We start from the raw sequence: 27,775 nt of genomic DNA, 5'->3' as shown, positions 1-27,775 counted from the left end.
CGTCCGGGTCTGGCCTCCAACTGAAGAACATCAGGAGTTGGGAATTCAATCGAGACGAGAACAGGTCGAGATACATCGATCCCCAGAGCGTTTGCAGGTGTAGGAAGGCATCGCCAATCGCAAATGTCTGGAATTCTGAAGGGAACGTGGTCTCTGTATGTTGGAACCTAGGCGTGGCAGAGCCTCGGTAGCCCCAGTAGGAACTCTGGGAGGAACGGCCGGACAGACGGCCAGATGTCTGCCAATCCCACCAAAAACCTTTGGAGAGAACACTCTCCTCATGTTTGTTTGTGCCCTGTCCAGTGCTGTAAAGGTACTAACATAAGTACCCAATTCCTTCACGAAATTGTCTTTGAATAGGAGGCCTTTTGCCTGTGGTCCAGGCTCAGATATTGCCATGTTAACAAGTTTAGGGTCTATCTTCATATGAATTGCTTTACGCCTCTCAGTGGCCAATGCATTGTTAGCGTTGCCAATTAAGCAAATAGAGCGTTGGACCCAACCCCTAAAGGCCAAGAGATCAACTGGTGCGTCCTCAGTTAAGGCTGCTTCGATCATGTAAAAATTTTTGGCACTAGGGCCTGTGTCAAGCACCTTGTCTTGGCAATGACGTAATGAGTAATCAAGCCCCTTTTTGGCTTTCCAGCCTGATTTCCCCAGGAATTGGGCTACTTTAGGGTCTACTTCCGCTGTGGCACAGGCCATATCGGGGACCGTAGGGCACAGGCACTATGCCCTAAGTTTATGCCACGTGATCGGTCGGGTACTATTCGGCCAACCCAGGGTTCTGTAAGACGTTGGATTCAAACAGGGGTTCACACTGTGGGTCAAGAATGGCGGAAGCGTCCGCGATCTCTTTAGCACACATGGCTGTTTCTATAGCCAAACTGCAGTCCAGAGATGACGTCTCCAAGTCAATAGAGCCGATCTCATCTGACTCTTTCGAAACCTCCTCAGAATCCGAATCAGAGTCGGAATAATCTGGTAGGGCTTTTTGCCCTCTTCCATGTCCGCACCGCTTTTGCCCAGCGGGTGGCTCTTTTTCGTGGGGGCCCCTTGACCTCAGTGGTAACAGGATTTTACCTGTCCTTCAATTCGAACTCCTTAGGGGTCTGCATAATAAGAATAAGGGATATCACACTAACAATAAAACTGCAGGGAAAGTGTACTATTTGTCACAGAAGGGGTGTTGGTCGAGAGGCAGTTAAACCAAGGCATAAAAAAAACTAACAGGACAAAGCACAATACAAAATGCTGGCAGCTTACCGGGTGTTCCCTCAGGAATAGCCCCAGGGAAGCACTGGCAGGCTGACCAGCATGCTAAGCACCCAATCAGCTCGCTCCCGTCCCTAAACGGGTAGCGCAAGCCGGGATAAAAGCGCGGCAAACTCTTTGAAACACACCCAATATGGCTGCTGCGATAAAGAAAGAGCTAAAGCATAATATATCCTTTCTTTGCTGCTGAGAAATGAAGAAAGAGATAAAGCATAATATGAGCCTCCTTTAATAAAATTGAAATTTGCCTCCAAAATTAACACTGGCGAGTAAGAAACAGGAGGGGCTGACTGATTGAGACACATAGAAGAGCTGGGGAAATAAGACACATGAAGGGGCTGGGGAAGGGGCAAAAGAGACAGAAGCTTTAACTAAACCCATTAGATTTTAGTTGTGTCAACTAAAATCTATTGGAGATTTAATCGACTAAAACAATTAAGATGACTAAAATATGACTAAAACTAAAATGGCTTTTTAGTTAAAAGACTATGACTAAAACTAAATAAAAATGTGCTGCCAAAATTAACACGGTTTCAAGCTATGGCATTAAACTCCATTTTGTTTGTAGTTGTATCTCTTGTATCACCATTCTAATTTCTACAAATTCTTTTGCCAATTCCTCTAATGGAGAGAGTCAAAAACGCCTCATTCTTGTTCTTATTTAAGCAAGGATTGGTTTTGTAATTTCTTTCTTTGAAGTGCTATCTCTATCAATTTACCAGAGATCACCGCCTTGTGAGTAATTATGTATAAAATAGTTTTTTTTTTTTCTTACAGAGGAGTCTTTTAATATAAAATATGCATACAGCTACCGTCTGCCTGGTTCAGATAGCTTATTCAATAATAATTTTCCCAGATTGGTTATTTTAATGATTTTATTTCCACAGACCTGTTCTGCTAAATTTCCTGACAACATCTCTGGCAAGTACACAATTGTACTTTTTCAGAAAGGATTTTTTTGTGTCTCTTGTTATTAAACATGTATACATAAAATTATGATTTCATAGTTATGGAACCACTTGATTTACAAAATCAAATGTCTTTAAAGTTTTCTTCAAGGCTTTGGCCGTGGCGGGTTGTTAATATAATCCCAGCTGTGTATTTGGCGTGTTCATATTTTATGCAATCTAGTTTTTATTTTCATTTATCTGTCATTTCTCACATGTCCACCACTGTTATAAACATAATTGAAAAATACACAATTTCAGTCATGCTTACAAAACAGCACTTATACAATAGTGAAAGCCTTAAAGGAACACAAAAGCTTTAGTGTCCCTGCCCTTATGTATATTCAAGAGCCCCCTTGCAGTAGCAATTAGGAATAGTTACATTTGATTAACCTTTTTCCAGAGTCAAGGCTCCCTCTGTGCTGCTTATCTCTGCTCTCCCACAATGTCATGGAGGAGATATGGCCTCTTTCAGCACATGCGCGGTGAGTAAGCTTCCTCATGGGAAAGCAGGGAATCCAACAGCCTTTGTCTTTTGTTTGTTTGTTTTTTGGAAGAATATCTTTGCATTTAAGGGTATAAAGATGCTGAATTTCAAATTGAGGTTTGAATGAAAAATGGCAAATGACTGCTAAAAGAGCAAGCTGTCATAGCTGAATTGAAACATTTTTCTAGATTACCTATGTTTGTCTAAATATTGCCATTTGGATTCCTATTGCCTACTGTTTGGAGTTTAGTATTTAATTCCCAGGATTAATCGCTAAAATGAGAATTCAGAGTGAATTTTAATTTTAAGACCAAAGTAGTGAAACTGGTAACATAGATGTCTTACACAATGTTTCCAGGCCGGCTACATCAGACTTAAAGGGATCCTATAGTGCCAGGAAAACAAACATGTTTTCCTGACACTATAGGATCCTGGAATGCCCCTCTCTGTCGCGACCCCACTCCCGTGGGGCTGAAGGGGTTAAAACCTCTTCAGCCACTTACCTGAATCCTGCGCCGATATCCCTCAGCGCTGGGTCAGACTCCGCCCACGCTCCTCCCCCACAGACGTCAGCCAGCGGGGAGACCTAATGCGCATGCATGGCAATGGCCTCGCGCGCCTTATACCTCCCCATAGGAAAGCATTATTCAAAGCTTTCCTATGAGGAAACTCTGACGCTGGAGGTTCGTGAGGACGTCCAGCGTCAGGTAACGGACCAAAAGTCTGTTTGGATTCTGGAAGCGCCCCCCAGTGGCTGTCTGGTAGATTTATTGTCTGTTAGACAGCCACAGAGGGCAAACATTACAGTATCTCGGGACCTGCTGTGTTTTACATTGCAGCATTAAGTGCAAAAGGGACACAGCACCCAGACCACTTCAATTAACTGAAGTGGTCTGGGTGCCTGCAGTGTCTCTTTAAATTTAAAATACACTTTGAATTCTCACTTTAGTAAATAACACTAACAGGGATATTCACTAAAGTGAATTTCAAATTTTAGGCCAAAGTAGCCGCGTTAGAAAAATTCTCCAAGACACTGATACTTCAAGTTTGACTACTCTGGCCTAAATCTCTCCCTTTGCGTGTACAGCCGCGTGGGTGTTTTTCAATGCGACAATAACATCAGCCAACGTGCAAGCGCGGGTCACGTGATCGAACCTGTCTCCGCCGAACCCTCTGATTGGGCGGGGCCAGGACATTGTTTGTGGGCGTTCCTTGGAATTCCTGCTCGCGTGGGCCGATTGGGGGGCGTGGTCTATGTCTGCCTTCGCATGACAGCTGGCAGGCTCCCGTTATTAGTGACAGCGGCTACGACAAGATGGAGGACCTGGAGCCCATCTGGGATAAAGCCCCCGGGACCCTGACTGTGAGGAACGTGTACAGCATGGCCGTGTGCCTGGGCTCCGAGCTGCAGGCTCTGGCGGACCGCCACGGGCTGGACTCGGTGTCCGGGCTGGTCCCCCAGGTGGTGCGGGTGCTGGAGCTGCTCGAGTCCTACGTGGAGTCCGGCAGAGAGCGGAGCTTCCCGGAGAGAGAGCTGCTGATCCGGGCGGTGGAGAGCATGCAGCTCGGGAGGGAGCAGCGGCCGGACCCGGTGAGAACACGCGGGAAATAGCCACGGCTGGCGGAGGACTACAACTCCCTCCATCCCTAGCCAGCATCGTGAGAGTTGTAGTTCCCATCACAGCCGGTGCTCAGCCTTCTGGTCCCCAGTCATTTTACATCCTGCAACCTGCTGTGCACTGTGTCTCATGACTCCCAGGCAGCCTGGTGCGTGGCTGAGCATGCTGTGAGGTGCAGTCCTCACTTATATAATGCCTTTTATTACATAAGTAGGGATTTACTTTTATTCCAGATCCTATGCTCAGTTTCGATGTCTGATAATTTCCCCCATAGATTGTGGGTGTCATGAGCAAAGGGACTCTGTTTCTTATTAACCATCATTTTCTCATCTTCCTATCCCCCCTCCATCACCATCTCAAACCAAAAGTGCAGAAATGGTTTAAGCTACATTGTATATTATGTAAAAGTGTGTGTGTGTGTGTGTGTGTATTTGTTTCTTTTAGTATTCATCTGTGATTAGGGCATACGAAATCTTCAAACTTATTACTATTATTATTCACAAGTCTCCATTTTCTGCAGTGCTGTACATGTTGTCATAAACAGCCAGCATGTGATAATGTGGTAGTCTGCTGTCATTGTAAAAGTGTAATGTGCTGGGGAAAATGTTGGTGATGATATAAGTAATAATTGAGTGGATAAATGCGTTTTAAAGTCCGTGATTGTAAGAATTGAATTATTGCTACATTCTCCTTAAAACTAGATTTGTAAATGTTCCAGAACAAAGTCCAATAACTATCTATTTATTTATTGTCCTTTTCAGCTAAATATTTAATGTACAATTCTTTGTAAGCTCCACACTACAGATGTCCAACATCCTGAGAAACACATCTAGGTAAAAGGAGCACTTTTCCCCCCTAATTGTATCAGTTAATTTAAACACCAAAGGAGTATTCACTAAAATGTGAATTTTCAGGAAATCCCCAGTTGTATATTTGAGACAAAATAACCAACTCGGACATTTAGCTGATTTTTGAGAATTTCACATATTTAATGTAAAATCTGCAACAATTCACAGTTTACAGATTTTAAATGTTGGAACAGAATCAGTTTGTCCTATGTCAGTGACAGAACGCACCGGACACCCTCACAATAGTGAGTTAAATGTTTTACTAAATGTTGCTGAACTTTCAAACACTTCCCAGCAATTGGGTTTATAAGTTTCCCCCAAGTTGAACGCTTGCATTGTCTCATTTGAAAATTATCAATAATTTACTAAGGTTTGACTGGAATGCAAAATTATTTAAAAAGTTAGTCCAAAACAGCAAAAGTAGAAAAAATTTGAATTCTCCAAGTCAATTCTGTTTTAAGTTTAGTCTAAAATTTGAAATTTACATTGATTTCCTGGCAATTTCCACTGTGGGAGAGTTTTTGGATGCTTGCCAAATCTTGCATTTTCAGTCACACGTTTTAGCAATAGAATAAACTCCTTGCCTTGTCTTATGATTTGTATCTTTACAATGTTTTCAAACTATCAGTTTTGTAAAATGTATTTTCCCATGTCCGTTCTCAGCAGTTTCCTGCTTCGTGAGCAAAGACACCGTAGACAATTCAGACCTTATTCTGTCATCCTTCCATAAATTTAACAGGACTTGCATTTTAGAGTAGCGTCTTGCATTATCCGTTCCCCCATCTACACTGATATAGTGGGAGATGGACGGTGCATGTTTTTTATTTTATTTCTCTCCAGGTTGATCATTCATAGGAGATGGTTTGAATCGTGGACTGCTGCCTAGATGTGTAACTTCCACCAGTCTTGCGTTTGACATACCTTTTTGTGCCAGTATAAGATTAAAGAAATCCTAGCCTTAATTATAAGATTAAAAAAAAACAACCGACATCATACAGTGTAAAAGGCAAAGCAACTTTAGTCACATTTTGTCACTTCCCTCATCCACCATGAGACATTCTCTATGTAGAGTACAGCATCGATGTTGGATAGTGGTAGAGGAAGGGCCAGCAATTGAAGAGGACCCACCGGATGCCGATGACAGCAGTCACAAGGGACAGGTTCAAGTGAGACCTGACACAAGTGGTGAAATCACCATCAGGGGTCTTTGCAAAAACCTCACAAGTGACAAAGACATTTAAAAGCACATTTGACCATGAGCACTGACAATTATGCCAGCCACTTAATTTGTGACCTTGGCTCCTGAATTATTTGGAAATGTTAGAGTAGCATCCTGTAACACACAGTACATCAATGAAAGGCTGCAGAATCTTCCAATAGCTGAATATGGAGCACATGAGCATTTACCTTAAAGGAATCCTATAGTGCCAGGAAAAGAGAGCAGTTTTCTTGGCACTGTTTGGATAAGAGGTCCCCCCCCTTCAGTCACTTACCTGAATCTAGCACCGATGTCACTCGGTGCTGGATCAGGCTCCTTCCTGCCATCAGCCGGCGGGGGACACCAAATGCGCGCTAGACTTCCCCATAGGAAAGCATTATTCAATGCTTTCCTATGGGGAAAATCTGACGCTGGACGTCCAGCGTCAGATAACGGACCAAAAGTCCATTAGGATTCCGGAATCGCCCCTGGTGGCTGCCTGGCAGACAACCACTGGGGCAGACTTAGAGCTGCAATGTACATTTGAGACAAAATAACCAACTCAGACATTTAACTGATTTTGAGAATGACTTCAGTTTCAGATTTTACATGTTGGAATAGTGAGTGCAAAAGGGTCACAGCACCCAGACTACTTCAACGAGATGAAGCAGTTATGGTGCCTACTTCAGCTAATTGAAGTGATTAGTGACTAAAGTCACCCAGTGCTGTTGTTCTATACAGCAGTTAAGTTTTTTATTTTACTGCTAAACACGAGTGCACAGCAACCCATACTCTATGCTGCTCAACCCAATGAGGAAGCATTAACCTGAGTAGCAATGCACAGCGGTCATTGGAAGAGAGTTCCACGTAGAACCGTGCTATTGCCGGTATGAATTGGTACAGCTAAAATGGTGTGTAGTCTCTGTCTTAGCCACACCTCCAGTGGTGGCTGGGCTATGAAAAGCTAGGGACCCTCATTCAGTGTTAAGCTGCTTGAGAATGAACACTGAATGGAGGGACAGTGCCAGGTAACTCAAACCATTATAACCAAATCAATGTTACATTATGGTGCTTTTATTTTAAATAATCATGCTGAATAACATAGCACGAAGATTCAAGGTCAACTTGTAATCCTTTGCTGGCATTCTTTGAGATCCAATTAACGTGTGCTAGTTTCAAAGTGTGTGCTAAAATATGTCTTCTATACAGTCTATTACTTTATGCTGTAGATGTATATGAATACAGCATTTAACCAGTATAAGCTATGGAAGAGAAATCTCTCAGGATTATTCTAATGGAGCTACATAAAATAAAAATCTATTTTATGTATTTATTTAAATGTGTACATGGCAAGTTTGTGTAATGATGGCTATACATTGTATATATTCCAGATTGACAGACCAAACTCAGTGGTGCTCGCAAGCTGAACGTTGTTTACATGTCAAACATTAGAGAAAGAGACTAATTTCTCCCGTAGATTGAAAACACAGTATTAAGCACCTGCTGTAAATGCATTATATAATCGAGTGCTTGTCATGACTTGCAGATCACCCAATGCACATTCAGAATGAAAAGTCTCACTTCTGTTCACCTATGACATTTAACTGTAACTTGGCGGCAGTGAAAGGACTTGGTGAACTAATAATAGAAAGAACTTCGACTTAAATGCCATGCACACACAGAAGTAGAGAAGGGGCATTAATAAATGAAAGGATCGCTATTACCCAGGGAGTCTACTGTTAACTTTAACAGCAAACAAGCATAATAAGTTGCTCTGGGGAGGAAGAAGAAGGAAAAAAAAAAACAGAATATTAAATAAAAGCCAACTGTCGATAATATCTGAATATTTTAAGTAACATAAAAATATTTTACAGAACACCACAGAGGAGTTCTATAGATGACATAAAGTGGTTTATGTGTGTCTCAGGAACTTACACCATGGTAAAAAATGTTTCTTTTTTTTTTTTATTTTTTTTTTTTTGCTGGCATAATTGTCAGTGCTCATAGTCAAACGTGCTTTAAAACTTCTTTGTCACTTGTGAGGTATTTGCAAAGACCCCTGATGGTGACTTCACCACTTGTGTCATGTTGGTGCAGTGGAAGGGGATTTTACTCCCTTAGACCTGTCCCTTGTGACTGCTGGAATGGCATCCGGTGGGTCCTCTTCAGTTGCTGGCCCTTCCTCTACCACTATCCAACATCAATACTGTACTGTACGTAGAGAGTCTCTCATGGTGGATGAGGGAAGTGACTAAAGTAGCTTTGCTTTTACATTGTGTCAAGCTGAGGATAAATACATATGGCAAAGTAGTCCCTATATAGCTTTGTGCATTTGAGGAGAAATTGATTGTAAAAGAACAGTTTGATTAATGAAGAGAAGTGGAGCAGATTGATGTAAGGTAAGTATAGGGTGACAGAGCTGCTTTAAGCCACGCTTATTCACACACTCCTAATTAACCACACTCACAATCTTCACAGCTGTAAATGTCACACTCCTCAGGCTAACCCACATTCTCATACACAGTAAATAAGTAAAATATACTTACTGATGTAAACGGATACACATAACAAGCCAATAAACCTTTAAATATAACATTAACGCACGCGCTCAACAGTTTTTAAATATCCACACACCTTTCCACACTTGAAGTTTCTTCCTTAACCCCTTAAGGACAGAGGCAATTGTCCAAGTTCTAAATCAAAAATAAACCTAATCAGCTATATGTCTCGGTTCAACCTTAATTTACTTCTGATATTGAGTGCACCCAAATTTACTGTATATTATTGTTCAGGATAAATAGGGCGTTGACCTCATATCAACTATGTATATTTATGACATGTTTTTAATAAACATCAGTTGACCGCTCTCAGCCAATCAGCAGCACCCTCACTTTCTGCTACTGAGATTCAGACGGTGGATGCTGCCAGATGGACCTGAGGTTCTGCACTGCTCGAACTATTTAAAGGGACACTATAGTCACCCAGACCACTTCAGCTCAATGAAGTGGTCTGGGTGCCAGGTCCCTCAGGTTTTAACCCTACACCTGTAAACATAGCAGTTTCAGAGAAAGTGCTATGTTTACATTGCAGGGTTAATCCAACCTCTAGTGGCTGTCTTCCTGACAGCCGCTAGAGGCGCTTCTGTGGCGCTGGGTGCGATTTTTATTTATTTATTTATTTTCTCGTATCCAGCGCCCATAGAAAAGCATTGAAAAATGCTTTCCTATGGACTGTTTGAATGCGCGCACGGCTCTTGCCGCGCATGCACATTCCGCTCCACTCGGAAGCTGGCGTCGGCGGGGGAGCAGAGATCACCAGCACCGAGGGAGCCCGGCGCTGGATTAAAGTAGCTAAAGGTGTTTTTACCCCTTCAGCGCCACGGGAGGGCAACCCTGAGGGTGGGTGCACTCTTAGGGCACTATAGTGTCAGGAAAACGGGCTTGTTTTCCTGACACTGTAGTGATCCTTTAATACCTTGTGGTACGAGTGCGCTCTGGGGCCTCTGGGCATTATAACAACTTTGTGTAGATGAAGTTGTTATGGTGCCTGCTATGCTCCTTTAAGAATTTTTAATTCTAATTGTCATCATACAGTTGGCTCTTACTGCATTAAAATACATACAGATTTGTAAGCTGTGATGAACCACTAGTGTAACGATGCCCCCCTCGTGTACAGGTACATGGTGTTTTGGAAGGTTACAGGGTCAGATTTAGGGCTTGCCCATTTCAGTTTTGACACATTGATATTTCACGGATTGGTTTGCTGGGCCTATGTTGACTTTGAGACATTATGGCATACCATTTGCAAAATTAGACAATCCAGGGTAATTAAAATGGGGTATGTCCAGTCTTTAGTAGCCACTTAGTCAGAAAAGTTAGTGTTCGTATTTGCTTTGGGTTTTTTTTTTTTTTTTTTTCACACACAAACTGCTTTTACTGATATCGTTACAGTATGTTTTACTGCACTAAAACTCTCATTTGCAGTTGTGTTTCACGAGTACAACAGTTATAATAACTTTAATGTTAATTATAAAATTAGTTTTGTGATCACCACGATCACATGACTTGAATTGACAAGGGGGCTGCACTGCAATGTAATTGGCACGGGCCTGCAGCAATCCCCGCTAGTGTAGAATGGTTTGTCTACTCCTGGCAGAGGAACAATGGTTCAACTGAGTTTGTGTCTATCATGGGAGACACTTTGTTCTGGCTGGCAGAAGCAATATGTGGGTGCTATTTCAAGATTTTGTGTTGCCATAATTTGCTAGGCCCTAGACTCTAGGGCCTAGCAAATTATGGCAACACAAAATTTTGAAATCGCATCCAAATATCGCTTCTGCCAGCCAGAACAAAGTGTCTGACATCATACAGCGCTGCTTCTTGATTCAGAGAATGTTTTTCCACTTTAAGATTCATGTGTTAAACAGTTTAAGAATTTAATGCATCATATAACCACCCTGGTACTTAAATGGTTCCCTTTCCTTTTCCAATGCAGGTTTAGTCACTGCACAAGAAACGAAAGTGAAATTTGATCATTGGTGGTAATGGCCTGATTATGATCTTGACATTGTAACCCTTTCTTAATGCATTAAACTACAGAAAGGGGTTTGTTTTGATCACTGAATAAATAATTCAAAGACCATATGTAATTCTTCAAGCCGCACAGTCACTTTGCAGATTTATTTACTGAGATTTATTTACTTTTTTTTTTGTTGCAGAGGGTGGCGCTTAAAGAATACTATAGGCACCAAAACAGCTTTTGCTTAATTGAAGCAGTTTTGATGTGTTGATTATGCCCCTGCAGTCTCACTGCTCAATTCTCTGCCATTAAGGAGTTAAATCACACCTCCCTGCATGTAACTTACACAGCTTTCCTAAATACTTCATGTAAAGCGAGATCTAATGCTTTGTTAATGGACTTCTAAACCCTGCAGGAGCCCCCTGTGTGTACTTAAAGTACAAATTACAGTGCAGTGGATTAAAAACTTATAAAGCAAGTTAACATATGATTGAAACTTTTTATTTTTAATTTTTTTTTTATGCAGGCTGTGTTGGTCAAAGCCAGAAGTGGTGTGGCTATGGCTGCATAAACAGAAACAAAGTGAACTCCTAAATGGCAGAGAATTGAGCAGTGAGTCTGCAGGGGCATGCTCTATATACCAAAACTGCTTCATTAAGCTATTAAAGTTATTTTGATGCCTTTAGTATGCCTTTAAGCATTTCAGTTGCTAAGCTTATTTACCCCCAATGCATCAGTTATGAGTCCCCTAGAAGGTCAAACTTGACATCAGGGGGACAGAGGAGAACAATATGGGAGTGCCTGAATATTGAGCAAATACTAAGTATATTCCTGATTATTAAAGGAAAATGGGAAGCATTGTAAATTTGGCAGATTCTGCATCCTAATGCTTCCCTATGAGACATTCCCCTCCGCCCTCTCCCCGGGCAAAGCATCTGTCTCACCATTTGATTACTGGCAAGGCAAGTTAATTTAATCTAGCAAGAAGGTCCAGGAGACTCTCCAACTCTCCGCATTCTAAATATGTGTCTTTATAATGCCGGAGAGTACTTCACTTTAATCGTGTTGTGTTCCCCATGCTAATTGTATCTGTGTATGATCCTCCTCCCTGCCTCTTCTTCTTTCAGCCTGTATCTACAGATTCATGACTTGCCCACAGGAAGCCAATGAAGGGGCAATATGTTTTTATGATTTTGATTGTGTAATTATTTATTTTCCATCCCTCTCTGTCTCCTTTTCTAGTAGTACTTACTTATGATCAATCACGTTTTTACAAATGATAAAAGTGACAACCATACATATAAAAACTTCGCTACTTCACACTAACGTATATTTAAAGTCACATAAAACACATTATTCATTTCCTATTAAACTAATTCCTTTGGCTCATTTTCCCATGTTTGCTGTGACATTACTGACCAGTAAATAAAATAATGCAGGTATGGTGACTTATTTGTTTGTGTGTGCGTTCTCTTCTGCTGCACGTTCTACAACTGCAGGTACTGCTGTAGCATTTATTACTTAGGTGTGCGTCCCCAGGCCCCCCCCCCCCTTATCAGCACAGTGTGCGTCCCCAGGCCCCCCCCCCCCCTTATCAGCACAGTGTGCGTCCCCAGGCCCCCCCCCCCCCTTACCAGCACAGTGTGCTGTAGTAAATTTGGAGCCAGGAGTGCCTTTCCACCCTTCCCCCAAAGAGTTGTCAACTGTTTTTATAGTAGTTTGACTTCTTAATTGGGATCCAACAGGTACCGCTGCCTACTTCCATAATGATTAGTCTCCAGGCAGAAACTCTCTGCCTGAGCAAAGTTGTCTGAGATCATCTGATGCTCTCGGCCAATAGGCTAGCCCTGAACGCAGAAAGAACTCCTGGAGCGCATGGATGTGGCATTTGGAATGTTCCTCTTTAATAAAGTGAAATTGCTATTGTAGGACTGGGGAAGTACTCTTGCATGTGGGTGTTTTTTGCTAAATCTACTTGATTCCTTCGGTTCTATACTCAGCTCCTGCTAAGCTCTGCTATTGTCATTCCTACTAGCAGTTTATTTTTATTTATTTTTTATTTTTTTGTGGTCACTATGTCACTAAATAAAGGACTCCAGGGAATTTCAGCAGCTTGTCCCAATAGCACTATGTAACCCTGGGTTTAGGCTTACCATGTTGCAATTTCCCTTTATTGTGCTCTGTAACACTTGGCATTTCAGCCGTTCCTTGGGACAACAAGAGCATGTAACATGTTCAACTTCCTTCTAAAATCTTGTGTTCGACTGTCAAGGTCAATCGTTCATATGACTGGTTTGCCTCACTAGGGTTTTTTTATTTTTTTCTTCATCTGGTTGTGGAATTTCCCTTTAAGTAAAGTAATGCAATTATTGATACTGGTACTCTTTGCTGTCAGGAAGCCTGTCTATTCATCATTTGGCATAGTCCAAGCTTCTATTGCAGCAACCACTAAAACTAATGTGTAAACATTTTGCTGTTACTCCTTGTACAGATACTCCTATGTTGAAAACCAGCTTTCCCACAAATTTAAAGTAGGAAGCGAAGATCTCCCCGGTTATCAATGAGTTCCATACAAGAAGTGAGTTTGTGCGTGCTGTATGCAACATTCACCGGAACTTAAATGTTGGTTGGTGTCCTTCAGATACAAATACATGTCCTTTAGCACCAGACTGGGAGAAAGAGAGGTGTGTGTGTGTCTAAATTTTTTTTTTTTTTTTTTTTTTTTTTTTTTATTGGCAAGCAGACAATCCAAGACACATAGTAACAAGTTAAGTACGGTAAGTCGTCACAAGGTGAATATAACAAACTTGATCAGCATGAAATTAATTTGCTATAAAACCACTGATAATAAATACATTAAAAATTGTATGCTACCTTACCTCAATGTTAAAGGGAACCTGTAGTTTATTTTAAAATGATAGTTTCCTCCTCTCAAACTGTTCCACTGCTGCCATGAGTCATGCATGGCACACCCTTCTGACAGTTTGCTGGCTTCAGTGCCTCTCACAGCCTGCATGAAATAAATAGTTTCATTTTTCAATCAGATATTACTTTCCTTTAACCCCTTAAGGACCAAACTTCTGGAATAAAAGGGAATCGTGACATGCCACACATGTCATGTGTCCTTAAGGGGTTAAAACAGGGGTGTCCAAGCTTTTTTTTTCAGAGGGCCTGATTTGATGAAGTGAACATGCTTGAGGGCCAACCATTTTGCCTGACATTCTTTGAACCATTAAAATTAAATGCAAATTAACTATTTTATGCAAAGTTTACTGCATGGATGGCAAATCTAAACCGGTGTTAAATCACTCTGCCTTTCATATCTGAAGGCCAGATTGGGGGGGAAAAAAAAAAAACCTGAAAAGTTGAGAGAACCTTTGTTACCAATAATATGTAGTGTAGTTTACAACGTTCAAGTGAAAAAAATTATGAACAGGAACAGAACACCATGTATACATGTTGTGTCTAAATATATTTATACCTGATTTAGACCAACTGATAGTACCTGAGAGTTTACAATGTTTTCATCTCAATTGAAGAAAAACAAACTTGCCTGCACTAATGTGAAGGGTGAAACTGAGCTCTGGACTGCAGCACATAGGCTAGGTCTGGTTCAAAGGCAGTAGTTTTAATTCGCAAAATGTCACACAGGTGAGAGTCACTTGGTCTTGTCCTCACGCGGTTCTTGTTAACGTTCATAGCAGAGAATGTCTTCTCACACAAATGAGCCAAACAAGCTCAGCATTTTCTTAGCCAATGTTCAAATCTCTTGAAAACGGCTATTATCCAGTTGGCGGTAAAAGTTCACAAGAGAGAGCTGTTGGTGACGACTGCGTAACTCGCTGTCACAATGCAGCTCAATGAGCTGGAGCATCACTGGGGTCAACAGAGAATGGAGAGGAGAAAAGGCTGATCTCCTTTTCAGTAGCGGCAAAATCCCGAAAGTGCCGTTTAAACTCCCCAGCCAGAGATGCGATGTCTGCTGCATACCTGCTCGTTTGTGCACTGATATTGTCCGGTGGAAAACGTTTCATTATTTCCTGCAACGCTGAAAAATGTATGGTATTGGGCTGTGTTTGTGACAATTGCCTCTGGAAAAGTTGCAGCTTTGTTCCAAAGGCTTTTGAGGTGTGAATAAAGCTGGTTCACCGCTGTATCTTTCTCCTGAAGACTTGTGTTCACAACATTCAGATGCTTTATGTCAACTAAAAACACCAAATCAGCCAGATTTAGGTTGAAATAGGATCCGATAGTTCTCACATCGGTTGTACCTTTTGTTTCCACGAATTCTCCGATTTCCTTTCTGAGAGAGTAGAAGCGCTGCAGTGCTCAGCTGCCATCTTACATTGTTGTGATATAAAACCTCTTCATATTCAGCCTGGATATCCATGTTTAAACTGTCGGTGGCACAGGGCTTTAGAGCGAATAAAATTAATAATCTTTTGCACCGGTTTCATAACATGATCATATTTGAGATGTTTAGCACAGAGAACTTGTTGATGAATGATACAATGGAGTTTAATAGCTTTGTCTTCTTCTTCGATCACCTTTTTACAGATTAGGGTTGATAATCCACTTCGTTCACCAGCCATGGCAGGTTCCTCATCAGTAATAATCCCAGTAACTTTCTTCCAAGGCATCTATGGCAGAACTAACAGAAGCGAATAACTCTCTTCCTCTTGATTTGCTCCGTAAGGCTCTGGAGGTCAAGTAATTCTTCCGTCAAATTCATTTCATCGTCCACCCCTCATAAAAATCAGCAACTGAGCTGTGTCAGATAGGTTCGTGCTTTCATCACAGGCTATTGAAGTCAAGATCTACTCTTGGACGTCAACTGTCTCTTAATATCTAATGCAATGGCTTCAATTCTCCATGCTATATTGTTACGAGCCAGGCAAATGTTGGCAAACTCTTGCTTATTCTTGGGACAGATATTCTCAACCATTTTCATAATGCATTCTTTGATAAGTTCAGTCGGCAAAAGATTTGCTTTTTTATATATATATATATATATATAATATATTTATATATATATATTAACATTGCCACCTCATTTGACTCACGGGCTCTTGTGAAAAATTGCTGTTGTGACATTAAAACAGCTTCAAGTTGCTTACACTTTTCACTGCAGTCGTGCCCTGTTAGCTTGTCGTATGTGCGATGTCTCGACTGGTAGTGTCTCTTGACCTTAAACTCCTCATAAACAGCCACAGTCTCTTGTCATATCAGACAAACTGTTATTCCGTATTTCAGTGAACAAATATTCCACTTTCCACCTGTCCTGTGAGCAGCAGCACTCACTGTCCACTTTCCTTCTCTTATTTACAGTCGCCATTTTAGAAATTGACCAGAAGGGGAAGGGAAGCGCAGTGCCAGAGGTTTTGTTCTGTGTGTTCGCCTGAGCACTAATACACTGCCCAACAAGAATTCGCTAGAGATCTCTTTTCTCTTTATTCTTTCTCTTCTCTCTCTGTCCCAACGGGGAGAAAGAACGTGCCAAATCCTGCAACATCAATGAGATCCCGCGAGACCAAGAGATCGCGAGAACGTAGACTGAGGACATGCAGTCCTGCGTCGTTCCAACGCCGCAGCGCTCAGGGATTCACTGGGGGTCACAACATATAGATTTTACAAATTACCTGTGGGGCCGTATTAAACAGAAACGCGGGCCGCAATTTGGACATTACTGCTTTAGAAGTTCTCTTTTGCTCAGTGACCACTGTGTATCTTCTTGTAACACACCCATCTATTTTGCATCCTCACCGTGCCAACATGTTTGTAATTGGTGTTCTACAGTATCCAGATGTGGGATAGATATATATATATATATATATATATATATAATATAGAATTCTTTGTGCTATCTTATATTGTTTGAGCCTAATGATTGTGACAAGATTTCACACTACAAAACCGCTACATGTATTGCATATTCCAAATCTAGGGAATTTTAAAGTAAACCAATGACTGCTCAGTTAAACTATATAGCATTAGAAGGTAGAGCCTGCTTCAGGAATCGGAGTTGTTCCATGTTGTTGTGACATTTAATCTCTCTGGTACGCTGTTATAAATTATAACAAACTCTCTATTTAAATCTCGTCATTGTAGTTGAAACATGAGAAGTCCACTACCCAACACAAACAGAATACTTTATTTTTTCTTTTGTCTGCGAATAGCGGAAAAATATACATGAAAGTACACTGACAGGAATACACAAGCATTGTAAATAGTCACCTTGTAAATTGTAAATACATTGTAAATAGTCACCTACAATTGTATATCAAGTAAATAAAGCGTTAAGAAAAAGAGAGAGTAGGGAGAGTCAGAGAACCAAGAACATGTGAGGGTGGAGGGAAATGGGTGGGGAGGGCAATTTGTGGAGGTGTTCTCACCAGGAGGTATCTTGGCAACCAGAGTGATAGAATGTAATCTAGGGGTCCCAGGATTTATGGAAAAATAGGAGAGAGAGATTAGCTGTGGTGCACAGCTCATCCATTCGCATGCTATCTTGTTTTATAGATCAGAAATTCAAAAGGGGGTGAATGCCATTATTGGCTATCGTTTTCTGGTCTGTCTAGTGTCAACAGGGTAGGAAAGAATGAACATCCAGTGACAGGAGTCTGTTTTGACTAGCTATGTTCCTGATACAGGACCAAAATGGCTGTAAACCTGGACAGAGCCCCCACATATGATGGGTCATTCCTCTAGACCCGACCCGCAGTTCTGCCATCATAAGATTAAGATATATATATTTTTTTTTATTTTTTTTTTTAACCAGTATATCTGTGCTGAATTGTCTTTCTTCCCCACTTGTGTGTAGTGTCTGTATTTGGATGCAGGGGTGTGTTTGTATACATGTTTGAATACAGGTGTTGGCATTTGAGTGTGTGTGTGTGTGTGTGTGTGTATCTCTCGCATGTGCAGAGACGTCCCAGCAAAAAATGGGTCGCAAGAGAATACTGAGAACGGGCAGCAGCTGAAATGGCCTGCCCTTCGGTCGGTCCCCGCTCAGTTCTCAAGCTGTTTTTTGCTCATCTTGTGCCATTACAGAGAGAACTTCTCTGAAACATATCAGACTGGTCCCACCCATACGGGCAGTCCAGATCCGAAATGCCAGCAAGTTCCCTCTGCACGAGAGACACAGCAACCCCAGACGATCGTTTCAGCCTGTTGGGTGGAATCAGTCTAAGATGCATGGTCTGGTTTTCTTTGTAACGGCACAAGATGAGCTAAAACCAGCTTGAGAACTGAGCGGGGATCTACCGAAGGGCAGGTTAATTGAGCTGTTGTCCGTCCTCAGCACTCTCTTGCGACTTGTTTTTTTTTTTTTTGCTCTCCCAGCATAAAGTGCATCACCCATCAGGGGAACACCAAAAAGGAGATTGCTTCAAGAATTCAATCTTTATTTTTATACCATACGTACTTATTAAACTTATTTTTTTTTTATTTTTTTTTATTTTTTTAAATCAACTTAAAAGTAAAAATACCCAACATAAAACGCACTTTGTGAAGCCTAAATAAGTAAGAGGGCAGGAACAGTGAGAATGTGTAGAGGTCTCCAAGCAGCACATAATAATAATAATAATAATATGTATTTTAGTGTAAGACAAATAATTGTACAATAAGAGTTGCTGAGTAGGGAGAAAAAAATGCTTTCCCTTCAGTACTGATGAATGGACACTATTACATCTGTATCAATCACAACATGCTAAAAGCTATCCATTCTGAGAAACATTCAGTTCAGGCAAAATATAGCCGCCTTTCTAATCTGTAGTTCTATATGTTCTATGTAGGACCTGGAGCAGAAGCTGCTTGAAGCCCAGAGGAAGGAGCATGATTTGCAGAACCAACTCTCCCAGCTCACAGAGGAGAATCAGAAATTATTGGGACAATTGGCAGAGTCCAAGTCCCAGGAAGGTAAGCTCTGCTTTGGAAAGCGTGACATTGGTATCAGTGTTGCATCTTAATATATGGCTGCTTGTTTTCAAAGTGCATCTATAATCTATCATCTCACGTGTTTCAAAAGAGGGAGTGTAATCAGTGTTTCTTCATGTAGATTTCTCTCCTTCATTTACCACTCCTCACACGTAAAGCACTTTAACTTGCTGAAATGGTTTATGTGTGAAGAATGTGTCCTCTTTTTTTTCATTTCACAAAAAAGGGCAGATTTCAATTGAAATTGGAACTTTTTAAAAATTAACCATGTTACACCCCCTGGTTGTCAATTGGATAACTGGTCCTGTTACTTCCTGGTTTGTTTTAACTCCTCGTTGAGCTGCATTGGGAAGTCTGTGATTGGAGAGCCACATAGTCTGGGATGGATTAGGAGAGATCTGCAGCTTTTGCAAGATGGTTTTTAGATGTAGCCATATTAAAAGGCAGTGAAAAGCCAATTTAAGGTGCATTATTGCCTATTCCCGAGTTCCTGGTTTGGGTTTGGGTTTGGGTTATGGGTGCTTGCTGTTGGTCTAGTCAAATATAAACAAAGTTAAAGCCATGTACTTGTATGTCCCGTCTAGGCCCTTAAGCTCTGCTGAAGACTTGCGTCTATTTTCTGTCTGTACTCCCACCTCTGATTCTCGCCTTCAAGACTTCTTGAGGGCTGCACCGTTTCTGTGGAACTCCGTTCCCTCCTTCATTAGTTGCTCACCCAGTCTCCACTCCAAAAAAATCATTAAAGGGACACTATAGTCACCCAGACCACTTCAGCTCAATGAAGTGGTCTGGGTGCCAGGTCCCTCAGGTTTTAACCCTTCATATGTAAACCTAGCAGTTTCAGAGAAACTGCTAGGTTTACATTTGGGGTAATCCAGCCTCTAGTGGCCGTCTTCCGGACAGCCACTAGAGGCGCATCTGCGATGCTGGAGGAATTTCTCCTCCATTGTGCAGAGTGACCATAGGAAAGCATTGAGAAATGGTTTCCTATGGACACTTTTTTAATGCAGGTGCGTCACTCGCCGCACATGCGCATTCAGCTCCAGTGACGACGGGGAGGAGAGGTCACCAGCGCAGAGGGAGCCCGGTGCTGGATTAAGGTAAGCTGCTGAAGGTTTTTTTTTTTTCAGCGCCACTGGAGGGGGACCCTGAGGGTGGGGGCACCATCAGGGCACTATAGTGTCAGGAAAACCGCTTTGTTTTCCTGACACTATAGTGATCCTTTAAAAACCCACTTCTTCATAAAAACATATCAAACTGTTAATAGCTCCCGACTGATTCCTCTCTTGCAACTGTCATTAGACTAAATACTATCCTTACATTGCTGTTGTGTCCCTTTTACCCCACTCCCTCTAGCATGTAAGCTCATTGAGCAGGGCCCTCAACCCCTCTGTTCCTGTGTGTCCAAAGTGTCTGGTTACAACTACATGTTCCACCCACTGTAAAGCGCTGCGGAATTTGTTGGCACTGTATAAATAACACAGGATTTAGTGTGTGGTGGTTTTTAATAAAAAATTTTTTATATATATATATATATATATATATTTATTTTTTATTTTTTTTTTTATTATTTATCTTTTAGAATGTTGGCTGTCTACTTTTGTAATGTGCCATATTGTTTCTTTTAGACTTTTTTTTTTTTTTCCACCTTTGCTGTCCAACTTGTTTGTATGCTAGCAAAGTCCCTACCTCTCCTCCTGCTTTTGAACAACTCACGAGCCATAGCTGTCCATAAACCTGTCGTTTGAGCACATAATTATCAAGAGGCTGATGGCAGCAATTTCATTTGTGTAGGTCTTGTTAGGAGTGTGGGACTACAACAAGCACCCAGCTACATATCCCCAAAATTCTTGTGAATAGAGGAATAGTGGATACAATCATACACCCTAGGCATGCAGTCATTTGGGGGTGGGGGAGAATCTGGCAATGCAGGAGTGGAATTTCCTTGTTTGCAGAGTATCCCCATGCTACCAGGAGTCAATATTTAAGATCTTACAGCATCAAGATTTATTGAGCTATGGACTAAAACGTGCTCAGCCCTATTCCCTGACTTACATTTAGGCCTAAGTGTCCAGTTTTGATACTGGTCTTCATGAGGCGTGTGGTAGAGGCAGGAAATACATAATGCCGTTGTGTTTCTGTACAAACTATTTTGTAGATGGCTGTGTTCATAAGAGATTTTGCTTCTTCTTTCAAGAAAAAATGGTTGGTAAGCCGTAACCTATTAGCAAAACGATTTGAATAAGTAGTTGGTGTGTTTGTCTTGGCTACAAATTTAAGATTTATTATTTTTCTTTCCAAAATGGACTATCCCTTCTTGATTCAAACAAAATTAACAGCCATGCTATGACATTTGTGTCACATTTTTTATAAAATTTTCCTCTGTGTTTGTGTATATGCTATAGTAACTTGGATTGGGTCTCAAAATATGATCTCTGAGCTACAATGCCAAAGAACCAGTTACCTTTGTGTCCCCTTACCCCTGTAGGTTATCATTGATTGGCTATCACGTTATTTTGCTGTGTGTGATTTAGCCATGGTTTAAAAGTGGTCACTAATGCCCAGACTGTCTTTTTTGCTCAGAATGTGCCGCAAGAGAGGAGCGTGACTTAATGCTGAAACTGAAGAAGGTGGTAGATACACAGAGAGATGAGATCCGAGCTTTGACCCATGACAATTGTCAGAAGAACAAGGACACTGAAGCGGTAAATTACATTCACTTTCAATGTTGCTCAAACAAGCTTCATTTATTTTTGTTGCCAGCACACATACATTGTTTGCTTAAGATTCTGCACTTCCCCTTAATTACAAACGCAAACCTTTAATAAGAATCTTTGTACAAATTGAATCTCTTTACACGTTAAAGGAAGGAATCCACTCTGTTTACATCGTGGGTCGTCAACCTGGTCCCTACCGCCCACTAGTGGGTGTTTCAGGATTCCAGGTGGGCGGTAGGGATTTCGGCAGCTAAATCCTCTGTTTGAGAGAGTGGGTGGCTGGGCTGGTGTGGCTGGGCTGACCGCCCTAATCGTTCTGATAAATTCTCCCCTCGGACTGTGCCAGCCTGTCTGTCCGAGGGGCGGGCAGAGGGAGGAACTGGGGGCTGGTGTGGCTCCTGCACACTCTAAAATCATTCCGGCCGCATGCCCTGCCCCCAAATGGAAGCTCCGCCTCCTGCCCACAAGCTCCGCCCCACGCACGTTTTTGGAGAGCTGCCACTGGACCAAGAGGACACTGAAAGGTATTAACCTTTTTCAACCCCCTACCCACCATTCAAATGCCACCCAGTATACTGTCCCTCTACCCAGTATACTGTCCCTCTACCCAGTATACTGTCCCTCTACCCAGTATACTGTCCCTCTACCCAGTATACTGTCCCTCTACCCAGTATACTGTCCCTCTACCCACTATACTGTCCCTCTACCCAGTATACTGTCCCTCTACCCACTATACTGTCCCTCTACCCACTATACTGTCCCTCTACCCACTATACTGTCCCTCTACCCACTATACTGTCCCTCTACCCACTCCTATACTGTCCCTCTACCCACTCCTATACTGTCCCTCTACCCACTCCTATACTGTCCCTCTACCCACTCCTATACTGTCCCTCTACCCACTCCTATACTGTCCCTCTACCCACTCCTATACTGTCCCTCTACCCACTCCTATACTGTCCCTCTACCCACTCCTATACTGTCCCTCTACCCACTCCTATACTGTCCCTCTACCCACTCCTATACTGTCCCTCTACCCACTCCTATACTGTCCCTCTACCCACTCCTATACTGTCCCTCTACCCACTCCTATACTGTCCCTCTACCCACTCCTATACTGTCCCTCTACCCACTCCTATACTGTCCCTCTACCCACTCCTATACTGTCCCTCTACCCACTCCTATACTGTCCCTCTACCCACTCCTATACTGTCCCTCTACCCACTCCTATACTGTCCCTCTACCCACTCCTATACTGTCCCCCTACCCACTCCTATACTGTCCCCCCTACCCACTCCTATACTGTCCCCCCTACCCACTCCTATACTGTCCCCCCTACCCACTCCTATACTGCCCCCCTACCCACTCCTATACTGCCCCCCCTACCCACTCCTATACTGCCCCCCCTACCCACTCCTATACTGCCCCCCCTACCCACTCCTATACTGCCCCCCCTACCCACTCCTATACTGCCCCCCCTACCCACTCCTATACTGCCCCCCCTACCCACTCCTATACTGCCCCCCCTACCCACTCCTATACTGCCCCCCCTACCCACTCCTATACTGCCCCCCCTACCCACTCCTATACTGCCCCCCCTACCCACTCCTATACTGCCCCCCCTACCCACTCCTATACTGCCCCCCCTACCCACTCCTATACTGCCCCCCCTACCCACTCCTATACTGCCCCCCCTACCCACTCCTATACTGCCCCCCCTACCCACTCCTATACTGCCCCCCCTACCCACTCCTATACTGCCCCCCCTACCCACTCCTATACTGCCCCCCCTACCCACTCCTATACTGCCCCCCCTACCCACTCCTATACTGCCCCCCCTACCCACTCCTATACTGCCCCCCCTACCCACTCCTATACTGCCCCCCCTACCCACTCCTATACTGCCCCCCCTACCCACTCCTATACTGCCCCCCCTACCCACTCCTATACTGCCCCCCCTACCCACTCCTATACTGCCCCCCCTACCCACTCCTATACTGCCCCCCCTACCCACTCCTATACTGCCCCCCCTACCCACTCCTATACTGCCCCCCCTACCCACTCCTATACTGCCCCCCCTACCCACTCCTATACTGCCCCCCCTACCCACTCCTATACTGCCCCCCCTACCCACTCCTATACTGCCCCCCCTACCCACTCCTATACTGCCCCCCCTACCCACTCCTATACTGCCCCCCCTACCCACTCCTATACTGCCCCCCCTACCCACTCCTATACTGCCCCCCCTACCCACTCCTATACTGCCCCCCCTACCCACTCCTATACTGCCCCCCCTACCCACTCCTATACTGCCCCCCCTACCCACTCCTATACTGCCCCCCCTACCCACTCCTATACTGCCCCCCCTACCCACTCCTATACTGCCCCCCCTACCCACTCCTATACTGCCCCCCCTACCCACTCCTATACTGCCCCCCCTACCCACTCCTATACTGCCCCCCCTACCCACTCCTATACTGCCCCCCCTACCCACTCCTATACTGCCCCCCCTACCCACTCCTATACTGCCCCCCCTACCCACTCCTATACTGCCCCCCCTACCCACTCCTATACTGCCCCCCCTACCCACTCCTATACTGCCCCCCCTACCCACTCCTATACTGCCCCCCCTACCCACTCCTATACTGCCCCCCCTACCCACTCCTATACTGCCCCCCCTACCCACTCCTATACTGCCCCCCCTACCCACTCCTATACTGCCCCCCCTACCCACTCCTATACTGCCCCCCCTACCCACTCCTATACTGCCCCCCCTACCCACTCCTATACTGCCCCCCCTACCCACTCCTATACTGCCCCCCCTACCCACTCCTATACTGCCCCCCCTACCCACTCCTATACTGCCCCCCCTACCCACTCCTATACTGCCCCCCCTACCCACTCCTATACTGCCCCCCCTACCCACTCCTATACTGCCCCCCCTACCCACTCCTATACTGCCCCCCCTACCCACTCCTATACTGCCCCCCCTACCCACTCCTATACTGCCCCCCCTACCCACTCCTATACTGCCCCCCCTACCCACTCCTATACTGCCCCCCCTACCCACTCCTATACTGCCCCCCCTACCCACTCCTATACTGCCCCCCCTACCCACTCCTATACTGCCCCCCCTACCCACTCCTATACTGCCCCCCCTACCCACTCCTATACTGCCCCCCCTACCCACTCCTATACTGCCCCCCCTACCCACTCCTATACTGCCCCCCCTACCCACTCCTATACTGCCCCCCCTACCCACTCCTATACTGCCCCCCCTACCCACTCCTATACTGCCCCCCCTACCCACTCCTATACTGCCCCCCCTACCCACTCCTATACTGCCCCCCCTACCCACTCCTATACTGCCCCCCCTACCCACTCCTATACTGCCCCCCCTACCCACTCCACTATACAGCCCCCCTACCCAGCTCATAGAGCCCCACCTCACAGCCCCCCCATCCACCTTACAAAAAATCTAACCAGATAATATTTAGTCTTGCAGCATCAACCTCAAGGACCTCATTAATCACTAGTAAAGGTAATTTCTATTTACTTTATTGTTTTCTCATTAAACTTTATAAAGTTAAAAACATTATAAACATGGATAAAGTAGAAATAAAAAGATAAATGTACGTACATTTATTTTTTAAAAACACCCTCCTTTCTAAAAAAATATTCTGCACTTGCGCGAAAGCTAGTGGGCGTAAGGAAATTTTCCATCAAGAAAGAGGCATTAGTGGGCGGTAGGTAGAAAAGGGTTGACTACCCCTGGTTTACATAGTCTCCAGTAATGAGAGACACAAATGTATGTAAAGCAGGCCTGTCAACCAAACATTGAAAATGTGATTATACAAAACATCAAAGATGCACTTGTATGGATATTCTAATGTGATATGTTGTTGGAGGAGAATTGTGGACACAGAGTATGCACAGGAATCATTGCAATCTGTCAGTCCGTGTGCATTGGACACACATCTAGCATCTGTGTAATTTAAAAGCAAAATCTAAATCGATTCACTGAATGAACCCGTTTTCAGTCGAGAGCCCTAAGTGGCTATCTGTCTCAAACTACACTTTTTTTTTTTTTTTTTTTTTTGCAAGGCAGCTCCTGTCTGCAGCCATGATGCTAAATATCAAAAGGTCCGTGATCAAAAAACCGTTCATTGCTTGGACCAGTGACAAAGTATTGTCTTCTTTCTCTAGGTGTCTATTGGATTAAATACTACCCAATGAGGATGTCTGCTTGTCAGGGGATGCCTGCACTGTAAAAACATGAATGTGGAATTAAATCCTATTTTCATGCAAGCATTGGTTTGATAAGTGTCTCTTTAAGGAGTACAAAAAGTACATGTAGAATTCAAACCACTGATCTCACCACAGCCAATCGCAGTTCTCTTTTCTTTTTACCATACTTCTCTTGTTTGTTTCTGCTATTTGTGTGTCTACTGGTTGATGAGGTATTTACCAGACTTGCAAAGCTGGACATTCCCTGAGAAAAAGAAAGGACTCCTGCTGCTAAAATGATTTCCTTACTTTTGGATTTTTTTTATTTAAAGTACTTCCTTCCTTTTGAAAACCTTGTGACGATTTACATTCCAAGGTTTATATATAAATTGCTGTTGCTATATACATGTTAAAGCTATGGGGCAGGGAGTACCATTCCTTGCTCTATGTTCACTCATAAAGCACTTTCACTGGGATGATGAGTGACAAGGAGATGTTGAGCACAATGAAAAATATCCCCCACAAAAATAAGTTTAGTGCGTGTTCGGTGCGTGTGTGTGTGTGTGTGTGTGTTTTTTTTATTTTTTACGTTCATATAGGCTGGTAGCTTTATGGCAGATTTTTGATAATTGTAGCAGAAAGACTTTGGCTCAGAAATGTGGTGTATATGTTTTAAATCTAGACTGGTAACCTCAACAATAAAGGAGGTATAAGTGTGTTTTGTTTTTTTTTTCTGAAAATTGAGCAAGGCATGCTTGGGCAATATAATTTTTATTTTATTACTATTTTTAACAAATATTAATGTGGACACATTCATCAACTTTTTTTTATTTTTTTATTCTGCCACTTCTTTGCTTCTTCTATAGTAACCCATAGTTCTGTCTAACTAGTCTAAATGAATAGTTCCGCAGGTTGCAGCACTAAGAATTTTCTACATTTTATTCAGACTCCTCTTCCTCTTTGCTGCTATCCTTCCATGTTTTCTGTTTCTAATTAAAAATTGTCACACTGTGGGTCCTTTTTTGGAGGCTTGACCTTTCCATTCCTGTGGTCCCAACTCTTCCAAGCCTGGGAGCCCATCTATGAGCCACCTCTCAATGGCTGGAAACAGGTCGCCTTATAATTAGAAGCCTTGTTGTTTGAGGCGTCTTGAGAGAGGCTTGTGTGTGAGCCATTTCACTCCAATCAAAGTCTGTTTGTTGGACATAACCTGTGTGTGCCCGGATATCTTTTCTCTACATTGGATATTCTTCTCCAAGGGGTTGGTAGTCTCCCTGGTTAACATGGATTTTATTGTTGGAGTTTGACCTTTCTATATGGAGCCTGAAATCTTTGTCACTTTTACTGTTCTGTATTTGCATTTTACTATACACCAATCAGATTGTCTGCTGTGAGAACAAAAGCAGAGACTTTCCAGCACCTTTTAGAATCTCCGATTTCTAGTCCATGCTCCTAAAACAAAGCAGCAGGTGTCACTTGTATCACATCATGTTGATCTTTATGCTGTTTTTTTGTTTTTTTTTATTGTATTTATTTTTTTAAAATATTCATTAGCAAGATACACAGATTTAAAGAAATAAGCAGTGATGATATACCAGTTCGAGGTATTGCACGGTTCCATACAATCAGCCATGTGTGATCCTCATTCTGTTAAGAGAGTTTATCAAGCAATGCTGCCATGGCATCTTCGTTTTGTTTTTTTGTATTTTTTTTTCCTCTTCACTTATTCTACTCCAGGGGAAATCTCACAAGGTCTGAAATTCAGCATTTAAAATTTAATGTCAAAGTAGCCAAAACTTGTAAAAATCTTCAAGTAGTCTGTGCTTCCAGTATGGCTAATATGGCCTTACATTTCTATGTTTCTCTTTTGGTAGGAAAAGTGTATGACTACTAAAAATCTGAAGGGACCCTACCTCCGTATGGTATTTATGTAGTTGTGTGAGGGACTACTATGGCTATTTACCGGACTCTCCTCCTCTCCAGCTGCTACATTGTGTTTCCTTA

The 27,775-nt window shown here is 43.0% G+C and overlaps 1 protein-coding gene across 1 annotated transcript in view; it reads left to right on the top strand.

The window, feature by feature from the left end:
• Positions 1 to 3,957: 3,957 nt before the first annotated feature.
• The window catches only part of RILP (Rab interacting lysosomal protein), a 40,140-nt gene continuing 16,322 nt past the window's right edge, over positions 3,958 to 27,775 (top strand). The window contains exons 1-3 of the mRNA XM_063444207.1: positions 3,958 to 4,300; positions 18,686 to 18,809; positions 21,411 to 21,532. Of these exons, the coding sequence (XP_063300277.1) occupies positions 4,025 to 4,300; positions 18,686 to 18,809; positions 21,411 to 21,532 (522 nt within the window). The 5' untranslated portion in view covers positions 3,958 to 4,024. The remainder of the gene's footprint in view (positions 4,301 to 18,685; positions 18,810 to 21,410; positions 21,533 to 27,775) is intronic.

This window comes from Pelobates fuscus, chromosome 1 (genome assembly GCF_036172605.1).
Source record: "Pelobates fuscus isolate aPelFus1 chromosome 1, aPelFus1.pri, whole genome shotgun sequence".
Taxonomy (NCBI): domain Eukaryota; kingdom Metazoa; phylum Chordata; class Amphibia; order Anura; family Pelobatidae; genus Pelobates; species Pelobates fuscus.
The sequence above is the reverse complement of the archived record's forward strand: the minus strand, read 5'-3'. Positions and strand labels throughout refer to the sequence as shown.